This window comes from Procambarus clarkii, chromosome 48, assembly GCF_040958095.1.
Source record: "Procambarus clarkii isolate CNS0578487 chromosome 48, FALCON_Pclarkii_2.0, whole genome shotgun sequence".
Taxonomy (NCBI): Eukaryota; Metazoa; Arthropoda; class Malacostraca; order Decapoda; family Cambaridae; genus Procambarus; species Procambarus clarkii.
Genome location: NC_091197.1, coordinates 12,379,978 through 12,399,266, shown reverse-complemented (window position 1 = coordinate 12,399,266; position 19,289 = coordinate 12,379,978). Strand labels below are relative to the sequence as shown.

Genomic DNA, 19,289 nt, shown 5'->3' with positions numbered 1-19,289 from the left:
AAATTGCAGACTGCAGCCGAGTTTTCCAGCGTTTAGGTGAATAAAATTATTATATATGCAAGACATTGTGCTTCACGAGGTCTGGCCTGGCCACAGCGGCTCCAGCCACAGTGTAATGAAGGGTGAGGGTGTGTATATATATATATATATATATATATATATATATATATATATATATATATATATATATATATATATATATATATATATATATATTAAATAATGGGGGTTGAGCAGGGTGTGGGGGAATGTCGTGTGTACTCCTAGTTGTGCTTGCGGGGGTTGAGCTTTGGCTCTTTGGTCCCGCCTCTCAAGTGTCAATCAACATGTGTACAGTTGATTGACTGTACATCAGTCAGTTGACCATTGACCATTTAGTCAGTTGTTCACACACAACTGTGATTGTTTACAATTGTGCGTGCATGTGTGGGTGCAAGTGTGTGTGTGAGAGTGAGTGTGTGTGTGTGTGTGTGTGTGTGTGTGTGTGTGTGTGTGTGTGTGTGTGTGTGTGTGTGTGTGTGTGTGTGTGTGTGTGAAGGACTCCAGATATTCCAATGCCAATATCCAGTCAATATATTTTTTTGTTTTAATTTTTCTTCCGGCCTTTTTAAAAACACAATTAAAGGTCTTTGAAAGCGCTTTTAAACACCTAAAAGGTTTGTAAAAAGCCTTTTTTAAAAACCTAATGGACCTAAAATCCCTTCTTGACAACCAAAGTTGTGGAGAGGAGATTCTGAATCCATTAGAACGAATTCCCCATTTCTATTTCGATATCATCGGAAAATTAGGTAATATTTCCAAACATCAGAGGTCACAGAATAGTTCAGTGGATCACTATTTCCTCAGTTTCCCAACAGAGGGATGCTCTTCTGGGCTCTACAACTTAGAGGTGATAAAAACTATTCAATTTTGCAACTCTTGCTATTCTACATATTCCAAGCATTTATTAAAGCTGAACACTCTTGAACTCTTTCAGAAAACAGAGCAATAAAAGCTTTTGTAAAGCAATTTCTTGGAATTTTTACCTCTTATCAGGTTAGGAAAGTGGCTGTGAAACTGAGTAATAGCTTTTGAAAACTTTTGTGTAGAAACGTTTGTGTAAAAAAATTTAACTCAAAATTAGGAGAGATTTATAGGACTTCAAGGCAGTGTGTTTAAATGACTAACGAGAAACAGAAAGAGGAAGAGAGAGAGAGAGAGAGAGAGAGAGAGAGAGAGAGAGAGAGAGAGAGAGAGAGAGAGAGAGAGAGAGAGAGAGAGAGGGAATGAGCGAAAGAGAATAAGCGAGGAAAGAGTATTGTATAAATCTGTACATTGTCGAAAATAGTAACCCCTTCCCCCCTCCTCTCTCTCTCTCTCTCTCTCTCTCTCTCTCTCTCTCTCTCTCTCTCTCTCTCTCTCTCTCTCTCTCTCTCACACACACCTTTCAACGATCTTAGATACGTCTAAATGATCTCCTTACTCTCTAACATGTTAAAATGCTTTCAATGCTTTTACTTCCACATCCCCTGAATTGACACCCTCCCCCCCCCCCCCACTCACAACCGTAATCCCTCTGTCTTCCCCCCTTCCTACATCCCCCCTCCCCCCTCCCGCTCCCCCTTCCCCTTCCCCTCTCCCTTCCCCCCCCCCCATACCTACTCACACCGGATGATAATTTATGCCCTAAATTTTATGGACCATCCCCGAGTACTTCTATCTCGTCTTAGTTCTATCAATAGAACGGCGCAATTAATTGCTCAAGGATTATCGTTAGTGGTCTTCGCTTCAGTAATTATGGTCGGCAGCTCTTCACGGTCGCGTATGTTACTGCTGTTAGTTGTTAGGAGGGAATTAGAGGTGGTGGAGGATGGAAGGAGAAAATATGAGTCAAGTAGATAAGGTGATTGAGTGAGAGAGAGAGAGAGAGAGAGAGAGAGAGAGAGAGACAGAGACAGAGACAGAGACAGAGAGAGACAGACAGACAGACAGACAGACAGACAGACAGACAGAATAACAAACACAACCACAAAAGAAAGATACAGGAAACAGTGACAGAACAGGACAGTGTTCTATACCTCCCCCCCCCCCGCACCACCCCTAACCCCTAACAGTGCCTCGGAAGTGACAACAATTTTGATTATGCTTTTCCACCAGTAATCTTTCCTATTTCACGTTTGGCAAGTCTTCCATTGTGGTTTAAACCTCCTCCACTACCACCACCCCTCTCCCTCCTGTTCCACTTTCCCCCACTCTCACCCTGTTCCAGTGCACCGATTCTTTTTTTCCCCTCTCTTAAAACCGTCACCCCAACCACGACCCCAACCTGCACCCCTCCTCTTTATAGTCCTGTGCAATACACCACTACACTCACCACCCACAGTAATCCCCGACCCCTTTCCCAGTCCCTTTCCCACATTTCAGACACTATTTCCCTTTCGCTGAAGACCCCTCACAACTTAAGACCCTCACTCCCCTCTCCCATCACAACTTAAGACCCTCACTTCCCCCTCTCCCCTCACAACTTAAGACCCTCACTCCCCCTCTCCCCTCACAACTTAAGACCCTCACTCCCCCCCTCCCCTCACAACTTAAGACCCTCACTTTCCCTTTTGATTCATTCGTCATAATAAACTTTAATTCATATCGTAGTTTTAGAATATAAAACAAATTGTATAGTTTTAAAATGCTAATTTTAATGAAAATTTAAATTAAGTTTCATGCAAATATTTGTTGATAAATATCTATTTCCCATGATTTTTTTTCTTTTTTTTATATATCAATACAATAACACACTTTAGGTGTGATTAAATATATATATATATATATATATATATATATATATATATATATATATATATATATATATATATATATATATATATTATATATATATATATATATATATATATATATATATATATATATATATATATATATATATATATATATATATATATATAACAACCTGTTGGCAATGGCCTGCATCTGTCTCTTATCTCCAAGTCTGTTTTCAAAAGTCCTTTTGCGTCGTGTCAGAAACATCACCAATTACTCCTTCAGTCGCAGCAAACTCGACTGAACGTTATCAACGTTAAAAACTGTTCGAATTCTACGTTTGAATTACGTTTTTTAAGCGTCATCATTCAAATATACAATACGTTTCTTCTCACAGATTAAAGTTATTTCCATATATGAGGAATAGCAGAGGTACAAGAGCAGAGCCTTGCGGTACTCGGCTACCTGGGGTACCAGGGAACGACTCAACACTACCTGGAGTACCAGGGAACGACTCAACACTACCTGGAGTACCAGGGAACGACTCAACACTACCTGGAGTACCAGGGAACGACTCAACACTACCTGGAGTACCAGGGAACGACTCAACACTACCTGGAGTACCAGGGTACGACTCAACACTACCTGGAGTACCAGGGAACGACTCAACACTACCTGGAGTACCAGGGAACGACTCAACACTACCTGGAGTACCAGGGAACGACTCAACACTACCTGGAGTACCAGGGAACGACTCAACACTACCTGGAGTACCAGGGTACGACTCAACACTACCTGGGGTACCAGGGAACGACTCAACACTACCTGGAGTACCAGGGAACGAGCCGAGCGCCAGCTGCAAGGACCGTTCCGTTCCAGTGAGTCAGAACAAGACAACGCCGTAACAGAGGTACTGGAGAGTAAAATTCTCTAATGGAACTGAAGAGTTAAAAATCCGTCCTAGACAAATGATTCTCCTTGTCGGAAGACATTGTTTGAAAGATGTTACCTAAGGGAACTTAACTAAAGGTGAGTCTGTAGGAGAAGGAGGAGGATGGAGAGACGAGCAACAGAGAGAGAGAGAGAGAGAGAGAGAGAGAGAGAGAGAGAGAGAGAGAGAGAGAGAGAGAGAGAGAGAGAGAGAGAGAGAGAGAGAGAGAGAGAGACCTACACAACAGAAGACATATACAATAAAATTAACTAATTATGAGATGATTCTTAACACTCACCAAACTCATACAGACAATTCATCAGAGCAGAAAGCAATAAAAAAGTTCGTCATTTCAGGAAGGAGGAAAGGCATCAGTGGAAGAGGGGCCCCCTGCAGGAATTAGGGACAGGCAAGGATGGGGGGAGACAGAAGGGGTGGGGGGAGGGGAGGGGGGGGGTTCTGTGGACATCTGCACTGAATATCAAGAACCAAACAGGAAGCTATACCATGTCACTCACTTTGCAGACATTGTAAGTGATTATACATGCAAGATGCAAACCACAATAGTGTGAATATCAACATTTCATTCATGTGGCCAATCGGAGCTACATGATCTTCCCGGCTTGGTGGTTTTTCTTGATAATTACTTAATTGGACAATTGGGGATTCGAACTCCGACCACTACCAGACGTGTCCGTTCAGTATGTAAATATGAGTCGAAAACAGTAAACCAGTATGATTATATAATATATGGAAAGGACATCAGACCACGGAGCTGGGATATGAGGCCAAGGAGCTGGGATATGAGGCCAAGGAGCTGGGATATGAGGCCAAGGAGCTGGGATATGAGGCCAAGGAGCTGGGATATGAAGCCCAAGGAGCTGGGATATGAGGCCAAGGAGCTGGGATATGAGGCCAAGGAGCTGGGATATGAGTACAAGGAGCTGGGATATAAGGTCAAGGAGCTGGGATATGAGGTCAAGGAGCTGGGATATCAGGACGAGGATTAAGGAACAATGCCCATAAACTTGGGCCATCGGGAATCGAACACCGACCTTGTAAGTTACAAGACCTCCAGGTCTACCGACAGAAGCAGATTCTCAGAGTTCTCAAGAGTTTAACAGTACTGACAATCTGATCACAATCTCTTTATAGATACCAATCATACCAATCTATCCCCTCAATCGTATTCACAGATATGTATTGTCTAATCTCAGAGTCATATTATTAAGGGTCCCGTAGCACAGTGGCCTACATTGTTGGGTCACAAACGAGAGACACGGAATTCACAGAAACGATTGGGGCACGTTTCCTTTCACCTTATGCCACTATTCAGTAAAACAATAGAGTAATACTCTTGAAAAACGCTATAGTTACGTTGTGTGTTTATTAAAAACGTTTATTAAATCGTTGACCCCATGAATAATAAATGAATAACCGATATATAGCATTTCATTCATTAACTCCGTTCCTAATTCTCTCGTTTCCACAATCACAATTTTCACACCATTTCGCTCTCAATTTCCTTCATCCTCTTAAACTTTCGTCTCCCATAAATATCAGGGACTTGGAGCACTATCAGAATTGCTCCAATTCTGAAATAATTCGCTAAATCCAGAAACTCTTTCGTCAGAGTTGTGTTCCTGAGACTCCTGGTGCACCAGGTGTGCCGCTAGGTTTGGTGCCAGGTGTGGTACCAGGTGTAGTGCCAGGTGTGGTACCAGGTGTGCCACCAGGTGTGGTACCAGGTGTGGTACCAGGTGTAGTACCAGGTGTGGTACCAGGTATAGTACCAGGTGTGGTACCAGGTGTAGTACCAGGTGTGGTACCAGGTGTGCCACCAGGAGTGGTACCAGGTGTGGCATCAGGTGTGGTATCAGGTGTGGTACCAGGTGTGGTACCAGGTGTGCCACCAGGTGTGGTACCTGGTGTCGTACCAAGTGTGGTGCCAGGTGTGTCACCAGGTGTGGTACCAGGTGTGTCCGCCTCTGGTTCTTGGGACCCGTGTAGGGTTGTTAATTATCACGAAACACAGTTAAGGAAACACAACTATGCAGCACTTGGGATACGGGGACAAGTATCTGGGATACAAGGGACAAGGCCTGGGATCGAACATGAGGGGGACGGAATAGTGCCCAACCACTTGAATCGTCCGGGATTCGAACGCCGACCTGCAAGACATCCGCATGATTCAAGGCAGATTGTACCTCCATTGAGGAGAAAATATCTAAAATAAAGTCCCTAATATCTTCACACTCCGTAACAAATGCAACAGTTTTTCTAAACGGGAAACGTACTAATATATGTAGCCCACTTCGCCTGTCGAGGCCTATACAGACGTTAATATTGTGGTGCTTTAATTTTAGCAAAACGTCGTATTTTTTACGGAATGGTCAATACCATAACAAACGCGATATAGAGAGAAAACGGGTTACCCCATCTTCTTTTTACCCCGAATTACATGGTAGACTAAACTAAATTGAAGAGATGTAAACGCATTATCGCTATTCCAATTTGTATTTAACAATAACATCTCACATGTTCAATATCCATATTATTGAAGTGTTATGTAATTCCACTTTCCTATTACCAATGAACACATTCACAGCTCTCAGTAATGAGCACTATTTACTATTTCTTGGACAAGCCTCGAAGATTATTTAGCAGTCTCCGTGGTGTAGTGGTAAGACACTCGCCTGGCGTTCCGCGAGCGCTGTGTCATGGGTTCGTATCCTGGCCGGGGAGGATTTACTGGGCGCAATTCCTTAACTGTAGCCTCTGGTTAACGCAACAGTAAAATGTGTACTTGGATGAAAAAACGATTCTTCGCGGCAGGGGATCGTATTCCAGGGACCATAGGATTAAGGACTTGCCCGAAACGCTACGCGTACTAGTGGCTGTACAAGAATGTAACAACTCTTGTATATATCTCAAAAAAAAAAAAAAAAAAAAAAAAAAAAAAATTATTGAGGCCAGCCAGAAGCACAAGGGTTTCTTCTCTATGATTAATAATAAACTAATGTACAAAGTACATTTATACTAAAGTTGTATAACTTCACTCTTGTGTTTAGGAGAGTTGTGCATCAAGCATAGACACAGAGTTCTCCCATATTAACAGGGACTTGATGAAAAACGTAAAGTACAAAGTCACCCAAAGTACAAAATGTATTTTGTACTTTGGGTAATTAGCGTTATTAGTGACCTTATGCAAACTATTGTTATGGTGTGCTAAGCTTGTACAAACTGTACTGTAACATGTACATATTTTATATAAATATTAGTATTGTTTAGTTTTATTACTATTAAGTTATTTGTATTATTGAATTACTTCAATAATGATGTAATATTTTTTTTTATAGGGAGGGAGTACCACCTCTGGCTGGAAGAAGGGGGACCCATAGCCTCGGAGGACACCACACATAACGCATTAGAGGGAATGTTTAGGTCCCCTCCAATACAGTTTCTGTGTGTTTTTCTCCTACCACCCCCTGCCTTTTGTCTATAATACGAATTTATTATATTTTTTATTCATGAATAATTAATATATACTCCAATGCTAAGTTCAATTTCGTCATTGTGATGAATGAACATTACAAGGCGACACTTGCTTCCTTGTTACCTATCTTGAGGTTATCTTGAGATAATTTCGGGGCTTTAGTGTCCCCGCGGCCCGGTCCTCGACCAGGCCTCCACCCCCAGGAAGCAGCCCGTGACAGCTGACTAACACCTAGGTACCTATTTTACTGCTAAGTAACAGGGGCATAGGGTGAAAGAAACTTTGCCCATTGTTTCTCGCCGGCGCCTGGGATCGAACCCAGGACCACAGGATCACAAGTCCAGTGTGCTGTCCGCTCGGCCGAAGACAATACCTGTCTTAATCTACATGAACATGTCTTCTGGTGTCGTGTGGCTCAACTTGCCTAATCACCGTCTCATGTGCAACACTGTCAAGAGCCTTGTCAAGATAGAGATCAAACAGTTTACTAATATGTACTATCCTTCTCTGCTTCAATTACTCTCAAGTGTAACAGGTTGTAACACAAACACCTTTTTGTGTATTTAACCCAGAATTATTAATAATAAAATATAATACAAAATTTTGTATACGTATTCCTTATATTTTCACAAGAGTAATGTAAGGTAAATATGAGAAAGCATTAAGACTACGTAGCACTTGGAAGGGATACGAACCCTTGTACACACCATTCATCCACAGATCTTCAGTATCAGCTACTGCTGCTAGTAATGGTTCCAAAGAGCCTCCACTTACGGGTTATTCATGCCTGTGCCACCTCTTGGATGGCTTAATCATTATCAATCAGGAATATAAGGACAAAGAGCTGGGATGATGCAGAGGGCTGCCCAACCACTTGGACAATCGGGGATCGAACGCCGATCTGCAAGAAGCAAGACCGTCGCTCTACCGACCAGTCCAAAAGAACTAGCCATGCCACCGATTAGATGCCTATTAATGCCTATTAGAGACGAAGTGCAGACTAAGTATATATATACAATATAATTTTTGTTTAAAAGACAAATTTCATCCATATGAATCCATAAATATAAGGATGAAATATTAGTTATTTTTGTACCACCACTTGGTATGGTCGGTAGACCAACAACATTGCTTATTGCAGGGTCGACGTTCGATCCCCCGATAATCCAAGCGGTTTGGCACTGTTTCTTCTCCCCCGTTCTCGTATCCCAGCTCCTTGCGCTTACAACCTTTCCTCTGAATGATCTTACATAACTATTTTAAACAAAAATAACAAAATGAGCTTCAACATTGTCCGAGAACCATGTGAGGGTTGCTAATTTGTGCCCATTCTTCCCACATATTTTTAATATCATTTTCTATACCAACAAATTATAGCCTAAAATAAATGGCCAAAACTGGATTTCTGTGATAATTTTATATTAGTGGGAAAACCCTTTACAAGTTTTTATATTAATTTTTTTTTTATATTAGTAGGAACAATTTATAAGGATTAAACCTGACTTTTCTGGTTATCTTGTGCAATTAGTACTGAATGCCATATTTTTTTTCATTGAAAAAAACTGCCACATTGCAATAAATATATTTTTCGTTTGTTTTAGGTGACCGAATATAATGTATTATAAACTAAAATATAATCAAAATCGGCAATTTAGCTTTAAATGACAATAAACTTGCAATTGGGAGGTTTTTAAAGTTATGTATTAACTGCAATGCAACATTGGTTTGCTGAACTATAATTTAGTGATACTTTCTGTACCTGTATGGAAAGATATATATATATATCGATATATTATATATATATATATATATATATATATATATATATATATATATATATATAATATATATATATATATATATATATATATATATATATATATATAAATATATATATATATATATATATATATATATATATATATATAAATATATATATATATATATATATATAAAAAAAAAAAAAAAAAAAAAAAAAAAAAAGGGGGTGGTAGGAGAAGTGAACACTCTTTCGTATTCAGAGTTAAATGTCAAGTTTTTCCCTGAGTGCTCTGTGTTCCCTTCTCTTATATATATATATATATATATATATATATATATATATATATATATATATCGATAAATATTTTTCGTAGGAATTAAGGTACGTATTAATTTCGTAGGAATTAGGAGATTACGAGAAAATAAGCAATTACTGATCAATGCAGTTGACCGGAATTTGAGTTTACAAATCATTGACAAATATATAAAAAATTAAATTGCGATAACAGTCATTAGTAGCGACGTAGTGACAGCACATTCGCCCCAGCGCCTCGTCGGCTATTTGGTTTGGGTTCGAGTCCTTGCCAGAGACAATTGACTGGGAGCTAAATGCTAATCCTTAAGTGTTGACGTTGACGTTGGGAAACCGTGAAGAGGACGGACTGAAGAGTGAGGTTATCTCTATCTTGAGGTTATCTTGAGATGATTTCGGGGATTTTTAGTGTCCCCGCGGCCTGGTCCTCGACCAGGCCTCCACCCCCAGGAAGCAGCCCGTGACAGCCGACTAACACCCAGGTACCTATTTTACTGCTAGGTAACAGGGACATAGGGTGAAAGAAACGCTGCCCATTGTTTCTCGCCGGCGCCTGGGATCGAACCTAGGACCACAGGATCACAAGTCCAGCGTGCTGTCCGCTCGGCCGACCGGCTCCCTTGAGAAGTTAACTCCTATAACCACCTGTATAATAAAGGATACTTTACATCCTCACAATACACACAACTAGAGTTTGTTGATACTTTAATGTCTAATGTATTAATAATAAAGTTCCAATTTATCTCTTTCCTGTGAGATAATATATTGCTCTTTACTAAAGCCCAATTTTACTGAGAAAGAACTGATAATGATTCAGGTAATCTGAAACGCTCCATCACCATAGTCTTATTACTGAAGTTCATTAGGCAAGCCTGCAGATAATAGTCATTATTGTAAATGGTTTTACTAGGCCATTCTCGTTTGTCAAACGACCATCCTAAAATGTGACATAATCCTTGGGCATCAGTGCCGTTTAAACTGAGGAAATAGTGTTTATTTCCTATAAAGTCGGGGCGTTTACTGAACTTTACTCAGCTTTAGTGAAAACCAAAAAATCTAACTTAGTATCACTGGGATTCTGGTCTCTGACCCGCATCTGTCAGTCAGAAAGCTTTTAGTAGCGTCCCATGGCTAAGTTGGTATACATCTTGCTTAAAGCAGAAGTCTGTTTCCCCCCCTCCCTTTTCCTTGATGTTTTTCCACTTCTTGTCCTCGTTCGAGGCTTGAGTAATCTGTTTACCGAACGAGTGATTGGCGGATGGACCCAAAATTTGGCCACGTTGTGAAAAATGGATTCCATATATGTCACGGCCCTTGTGGATTTGTTCATGGACTCCATATATATTTCATAATAAACGATGCTTGGGGCTCAAACACAGCCTTGCAGTCTTTGAAGAGTATGTGTTCCGTCACACTGAACTTAAGATAACAGCCAAGCGTTATCAGAGATAGAAGCAAGCGGTGTTAAAGATAACAGAAGTGTCACAATGAACATTCCACCAATAATGAGTTCAGGGCTACAGGAACTATTTGTAAATTCGCTCAACCCGATTATTTACACGCCACAGCATGACACTTAACGAACCGGAATCCGCTGTGGAACCATCGGCAGTGATACAGCTACGCCTTTGTGAACCGCCACCCTTAACACACAACTACGCCCTTCAAAAAGTCCACGCTGAACTGCTGCAACTGCTCATCTCTTATCGTCACTTTCAATATTTTTAATTATAACCAAGACGAGGCGGGGAGAGGGATATTAAAAAGTTTTATCAGTCCTCTCCGTCTGACGCAGAGAAGCGCCGAGCAATAACAGGGCCCGTTGGCCCTGTTGTCGATACTCGGACAACGTCCCCCACAGATACGCGGGTTCTAATGCCTCATACACGCTCTCAATTCACTTTAATTAATGCTCTTTGCACAAGGATAAAGGTCTTGGCCAGGATCTGGGCAGCATGTGTATTTCTCTCTCTCCCCCCCCCCCTCTCTCTCTCTCTCTCTCTCTCTCTCTCTCTCTCTCTCTCTCTCATATACACACACGCACGCTGGCGGGTGAATATATTGTGCTGTGTATATATGCACGTGTTTGTATTTTTGAGTGTATATTTTATTCAATATATATATATATATATATTATATATATATATATATATATATATATATATATATATATATATATATATATATATATATATATATATACATAGAATGTGCCCCTTCAGTGCACAAGGTTTAACACATGGGGAGAGGAATGGCAGTTTCTTGGGAATGGTTTGAGCGCCTTCGTGAACATCAATTCCAGAAAGTAGCGGTATTTGAGGTAATGAGAGAGACTGGATGCCCAATTTCAGGTGTTTTTTGAGAAGGTACAAAACATCGTTTGCATCCAAAGCTGGTGTTGGCAGAGCGCCACACACAGGTGTGTGTGTGTGTGTGTGTGTGTGTGTGTGTGTGTGTGTGTGTGTGTGTGTGTGTGTGTGTGTGTGTGTGTGTGTTTGTGTGTGTACTCACCTTGTTGTACTCACCTAGTTGTGTTTGCGGGGGTTGAGCTCTGGCTCTTTGGTCCCGCCTCTCAACCGTCAATCAACAGGTGTAGTGTGTGTGTGTGTGTGTGTGTGTGTGTGCCTGCTGTTGGGCCTCGCTTTCCTAACCGGTCGGTTGTCTAATAATGCCCAACCGATTTTTTTTCATATATCTAATATTTACAGCTAAGTGAAGAGCGGCATCAGCTCAACCGAATTGTTTCTGCCTGACCCGGGAATGGAACCAGGGACATTTAATCTGTGACTCCCGGGAGCTGTCGACTGTATGTCTGTTTTAAACAATTATAATTAACTCAAGAGAACAAGAGAATCGTGAATATGAAAATATTAGAGAGAGGGAGAGGGAGGGAGAGAGACAGAGAGAGAGAGAGAGAGAGAGAGAGAGAGAGAGAGAGAGAGAGAGAGAGAGAGAGAGAGAGAGAGAGAGAGAGAGAGAGAGAGAGAGAGAAAGCAGACACGAACTGACAAGCAAATCAGAGAAAGAGAAACGAGAAAAAAAACAGAGAGGATTATATAAATAATTAACTGCACGCCGGAGCAGACATTTTTCCCCGGGTGGTAATATTTTGGGTGCATGGGGGGGGGGGGGAGGACGAAGACCACTCCGCTAGGGCCGGGATAAATTAAGCCATTAATCACCCCATTTTCTGCAGAATGAAAGCTGATCCCTCCACTTAATGTCCCTCTCGCGACATATTCCATTTTCAAAATAAAACCCTGTACTCTTTTCCTCCCTCAGAGTGCATTTTAATATCATAATTTTTGTTTTAATAATTTGATCGCTTACTGGATATGAAACGGGGTTTTTTCCATATATTTATTTGGAACTTCGGTGATTTTAATATTTTAGTATTGTGAGAATGACAAATTGATTGCACAATCAAATGGATAGTGATCATTATTCACTCCTGCCTGACACTGTCCACATGGTTAGGTAGGGGCGCCGGTGGCTGTGTGGACAGCACGCTGGACGCGTAATCCTGAGGTCCGGATTCGATTCCCGGCGGCGGCGAGAAACAAAATGGGCAGAGTTTCTTTCACGCTCTTGCTCCTGTTACCTAGCAGTAAATAGGAACCTGGGAGTTAGACAGCTGTTACGGGCTGCTTCCTGGGGTGTGTGTGGGGAGGGGGGGGGAATTATTTAGTAGTTAGTAACATTTGATTGATTGACAGATGAGAGGCGGGCCGAAAGATCAGAGCTTAAACCCCTGCAAGCAAAACTAGGTGCACACACACACACACACACACACACACACACACACACACACACACACACACACACACACACACACACACACACACACACAGGCCAGAGGAAAATATTAATCCTAACAAATCATCACTGACCCAGCAATATTAAACCCAGCCAAGTTCTGCCCTACAACGGAAATTCTACGAACTCGAATCTTGTGACATCAAATAAATGAAGGGAAGATGAGAAAGATCTCATGTGATAAAGATGTTTACGGGTGAGAGCTTGAGCAATGTCTGCAAATTTGATTCTGTAGTTTAATTCAACAAAAAACATGAAGTTCGCAGAATGCTACATGCCATAGTTCTCAGCATCATGGAAGGCCAGAGATGAAGGGAAGGTGGAAGAGAGAAGAAAGATGGTGAGGAGACGGAAGATGGTGAAGGAGAGGCCAGGTTGGAAAGAGTCAGGGGTAGTGATGATGATGGTTGAAGATGGGATAGCCCGTGGCACCCGTGCCAAGATGGTTACAATGACGAGGATGGTCCTGTGTAGTAAAGATGGTTACTGTACGTGTATTGAAGATATGGCTTCAGTCACCCCCAGACCAACGCCTGGAACACACTCCACTCCCTTCCAGTATTGTACAAGTGAATAGGACCTGGCAGAGGTGCAAAAAATGACAACCATTTATCACTGCACAGGCGAATAGAAACGCTGTTTTATGGGGTGATAATCACAAATTAATTAGCATCAGGAATCTTTAAGGAATTGAAATCGATTCTTGGACACACAGCAGCCTTCTGTTGGTTAGACTCTGAACATGACATATGAGAGAGAGAGAGAGAGAGAGAGAGAGAGAGAGAGAGAGAGAGAGAGAGAGAGAGAGAGAGAGAGAGAGAGAGAGAGAGAGAGAGAGTGTGAGTGAGTGAGAGAGTGAGTCTAAATGTAACCTACATAGCTAGACTTTCCCATCCTCACTATTCTTACACATCACAACTGCCCGAAACGCTTTGCGTAATAGTGGCTTTAGGCATTGTATGTACTAGCTCTATCTATATATCTATCAATTTTTGTAAAACCTCTTGTATGTATGAATGTACTTTACCTGAATAAACATTTATTTATTTATTATTATTATTATTTATAACTACTCTTCCATAACCCCTTCTCCTACATAAACCTTTTCCCTCTCTCTCTCTCTCTCTCTCTCTCTCTCTCTCTCTCTCTCTCTCTCTCTCTCTCTCTCTCTCTCTCTGTCTCTGTCTCTGTCTCTGTCTCTGTCTGCCTCCTCCAAGCCTTTGCACTTCCTCTTTCCCATTTCCCTCTCACCTCATTAACAGGTCCAGTACAGGGGGCTCGTGTTTCTTTCAGGATTTAAACTACGTTAGAATGGTTATCCGAGACTGTTGCGAGAAGAGCAAAAGTCAAAACCCATTATCTGACTTGAAGGTAACAAAAAAAATACTGGGTAAAAAAAATAAAATAGTTCTAGGGATTTTAAAGTAATAATCGACATGAAAGTCTTAAAATCAACTTTATATATATATATATATATATATATATATATATATATATATATATATATATATATATATATATATATATATATATATATATATATATATATATATATAAGCTAAATGAGAAGAAGGTGCGACTGGAAACATATATAAAGTATCATGCTGTAATTGAGCATAGTAGATAACTTCGAATTTACGTATATAAGTACATATATAAGATGGAAATGTGGAGACAATTAGTTTAAAAATCAGCACATGACTGCTATATTAAGCAGTATATAGCAGTGCTAAGCAGAGAACATGATTAATTAGGCCTAGTTTTTTCCACGATGCATTAATAACAGAAATTGGATGACAGAATCCTTGTTAGGATCCCTGAGAGTAGGAGAATTGGTCATCAACTGAACCAGCGCCAACATAACTTCCCCCAACCTGTGCCCAACCGCTACGACCGCCACCACTACCAGGGGTCCTTGGGGAGGAATGCGAGCTACCAAGGACATAACTCAACCCCCCCCCTCCCTCCTCCTCCACAACACTTCAAGCACTACGCCAACACTCTGCCAATCGACCCAACCATTCAACACTAGTGCCAGCGAGTAATAAAGTTTAAACGATACATAATAGGCGTAAAGGAGCGTAGCTCAATAATCCTAATGACTACTGTATTACTCAGATATCGTACAGCAATAACCCTTCCACGTAGCAATTCACCCCCACGGTGAATGGTGTGTTTTAAATTATTATTGTAATTGCAACTAATTGCAATTACATAAATCTCTCATAAACTCACGCAAACACGTGTTTGTGTGTTTGGTTTGTGTGTTTTGTTTGTGTGTTTGGTTTGTGTGTTTGGTTTGTGTGTTTGGTTTGTGTGTTTGGTTTGTGTGTTTGGTTTGTGTGTTTGGTTTGTGTGTTTGTTTTGTGTGTTTGGTTTGTGTGTTTGGTTTGTGTGTTTTGTTTGTGTGTTTGGTTTGTGTGTTTGGTTTGTGTGTTTGGTTTGTGTGTTTGGTTTGTGTGTTTGGTTTGTGTGTTTGGTTTGTGTGTTTGTTTTGTGTGTTTGGTTTGTGTGTTTGGTTTGTGTGTTTGGTTTGTGTGTTTGGTTTGTGTGTTTGATTTGTGTGTTTGGTTTATGTGTTTGGTTTGTGTGTTTGGTTTGTGTGTTTGTTTTGTGTGTTTGGTTTGTGTGTTTGGTTTGTGTGTTTTGTTTGTGTGTTTGGTTTGTGTGTTTGGTTTGTGTGTTTGGTTTGTGTGTTTGGTTTGTGTGTTTGGTTTATGTGTTTTGTTTGTGTGTTTGGTTTGTGTGTTTGGTTTGTGTGTTTGGTTTGTGTGTTTTGTTTGTGTGTTTGGTTTGTGTGTTTGGTTTGTGTGTTTTGTTTGTGTGTTTGGTTTGTGTGTTTGGTTTATGTGTTTTGTTTGTGTGTTTGGTTTATGTGTTTTGTTTGTGTGTTTGGTTTATGTGTTTTGTTTGTGTTTTGTTTGTGTTTGGTTTGTGTGTTTTGTTTGTGTGTTTGGTTTGTGTGTTTGGTTTGTGTGTTTGGTTTCATCTTTCTCGCAGGTGTTTTAGATAAGGCAGACTTTCACTCTAGATATTTCTAAACATCACATATTAATAAATCAGACTATTTTTGAAGGCTTGCCATCCTAAGAGATGTATTTCAGAAAATTTGGAAACTTGTAAATGAACAACTATTGATCAATAAATGTATTGAATTTAAATAAAACAAGGGAAGAACTTTGATAAAAATAAAATTGAATAACTCAGATGAAATGCATAACAGTGAAGACTGCAATGAAAGATGCAACAGCCACTGCGATTCTGCACTTTACAAGCGATAGACATTTGTCTATTTTAAGCCTCGATATACTGAAGTAATTTCAGGCATTTAACATATTTTGTATTAATTTAAAACACACACTGTAATACACTTACAAGCAACGCTTTATACATTGAATCATACACTTGAATTACAAGTATATTTTTATTTGAGTTTGTTATTTATTTATACTCAAATATTAAAGGCTAACCACACAAGGCATGTGGAACACTTGGGCTATCATCAATTCCATTTAGAGCGACGCGAGCACTAAGATTCGCTGCTGAAGCGAGCTCTTTGGCCGCACTCTGAAAACAGGGGTTAGGCCTATACACTCCACGCTGTCTGCTTTGATTTCACTTGCACTCTGCAGGCTGACACACGGACTCTAAAATGGAGGGGCCTAAGTTCGAGCCCAAAGGTCAGGATCAAACGTTCAAATTTGCCGAAAAAGATTTTCGTTTTTTTTGCATCACGTATCAGAGGTAAAAGTCATCTGCACGAAGTTTGCTGCACTATTGCGTCAAGTTTGAGAAACTTTAGAGCAGTGCACCTCATGCACCTCTGTTTGGACGCCTTGGACTCCATGTACCTCTGTTTGGACGCCTTAGACTCCATGTACCACTGTTTGGACGCCTTAGACTCCATGCACCTCTGTTTGGACGCCTTGGACTCCATGTACCTCTGTTTGGACGCCTTGGACTCCATGTACCTCTGTTTGGACGCCTTGGACTCCATGTACCTCTGTTTGGACGCCTTGGACTCCATGTACCTCTATTTGGACGCCTTGGACTCCATGTACCTCTGTTTGGACGCCTTGGACTCCATGTACCTCTGTTTGGACGCCTTAGACTCCATGCACCTCTGTTTGGAAGCCTTGGACTCCATGCACCTCTGTTTGGACGCCTTGGACTCCATGCACCTCTGTTTGGACGCCTTGGACTCCATGCACCTCTGTTTGGACGCCTTGGACTCCATGCACCTCTGTTTGGACGCCTATATATGCCCCTCAGGTCTAAATTACACTGCCTTCGAAGCCACTAGCAATCACTGCCTTCGAAGCCACTAGCAAGCACTTCCTTCGAAGCCACTAACAACCACTGCCTTCGAAGCCTGAGAACCAGCCAATCACAGCCACCTCAGACCCCGCCACAGACACAGCCCCCCCCCCCTTCCGTAAGCCCCTGCCAAACACAGCCCTCCCGCAGCACTGCTCCGGTGCAGAATAGACCAAATTTACGAGTCGTATCAAGAACATTTCGCCTCCCGCACCGCTGATAAAACATTGACGGTCATCACCTGTAATGAGTTTCACCCGAAGCAAGGAAATAAAAATAAGATATACGGTTGTCGTGCCTGGGAGGTACGAGTTCTCATCTGATTACGGAATAAATAAGGGTTTTTTTTTTCTTTGGAATGAATCCAAGTTGTTCGCGTTAAACTACAGGCGCTTGGTGATTTGCAATATGCTTATTATTTATTTTGATTTATTTTTTTTATCCTACTCAACTTTGGAAAAGAAATAAGGGTAACGAGATGTTACACTCGTGTTTGTTCCTAAGGTGAGCAGGTAGTAAGGTAAACAGATGCATAGGTAAATAGGTAACGAATCTTTGCTTAGAATCTATTTTATATGTTACGTTTAAATTAACAGCACAGTAACGTGTATTGATTTATTTCAATGTGTATTTTTGTTAAAGCTTTCAAATTCATACACACTGCTTGAATGAAACCATTACTCTAGTATGCAGCACCAGCCTGGAACCCACACATTATGAGGCACAGAAAAAGAAACCTGAGGAAGTTGAGAGATTTGGAACTAGATTAGTACCAAGATTGGGCGGCGTCATCTTTGAGGACACATTGAGGGAACTCACCCTAACAACCTTAGAGAAAAAAAACAGAGGGAAATATGACCACTACATACAAGATTCAAAGCGGAATAAAGTGGACAATGGAAGCCTATTTTTAATTATAATGAGGTAGGACAAGTAGGCGTTACTGGAAGCTGGATACGCAACCGACTCTAAGAGATGATAAGAAGTTCACCTTCCCTACACAGGCGAACGGTAAGTGGAAGACACTGAAGGAAGAGGTTGTTGAAGCCATTTCCATCCACAACTTTAAGACAAAAATATGATGAAAATGTTAATGCCAAGAGAGGTAATCAGCGCGAAAGGTGTAAATAGCTTGTAGGCGAGGCACGAAGATATCAACCACTGGAGATACGGAGATAGATATCCCTCCAACGTAAGCATTGATAAGCACACATGATCAGACTGATATCTTTGGTCTACTTAAAGAGTAGGCCATCATACGATGTTTTTATCAATATGTTAAACATTCTCCTAACTGTTAAGTCACAGGTAAATTGTTTGTCTGCATCGTCTTAGTGGCAGTAGAGGCATCATGTGTTCCCATGTACTTTCCGAAGTACATCCGAAAGCACACCCGCACACACACACACACACACACAAACACACACACACACAAAATAGGCTCAGGAACCGTGTACACCTGTTGATTGACGGTTGAGAGGCGGGACCAAAGAGCCGAAACTCAACCCCCGCAAGCACATAGGTGAGTACAACTAGGTGAGTACACACACACACACACTTTTCATCTTTGAAAGTCGTCAAATTTATCTCAAAAAGTCTGGGTCTATAATTCCAGTAAACTTGTGATTGTCATTAACTATATTAAATAATGTGACAGCATTCATTCATTCGAATATGTAATTAATTCGAGATGAAATAAATAAGTTGGATCTTTTCCCCACAGGCGCGTTGCTATAATGCCGCTGTAGTTGCAAGGTAGCGGCTTGCAATATCAATATTTTGGAACTGTGAAGGAGATATTCATTGCTGAAATGCTTCTTTTCTCTCTCTCTCTCTCTCTCTCTCTCTCTCTCTCTCTCTCTCTCTCTCTCTCTCTCTCTCTCTCTCTCTCTCTCTCT

At 41.0% G+C, this 19,289-nt stretch overlaps 1 protein-coding gene across 1 annotated transcript; it reads left to right on the top strand.

Annotated features, from left to right (window-relative positions):
* The first annotated feature begins 16,889 nt into the window (after window positions 1–16,889).
* On the top strand, window positions 16,890–17,402 carry LOC138351084 (protein SON-like). Its single transcript, XM_069302711.1, has one exon. The coding sequence runs from the start codon at window positions 16,890–16,892 to the stop codon at window positions 17,400–17,402; it is 513 nt and encodes a 170-aa protein (XP_069158812.1).
* Window positions 17,403–19,289: the final 1,887 nt, after the last annotated feature.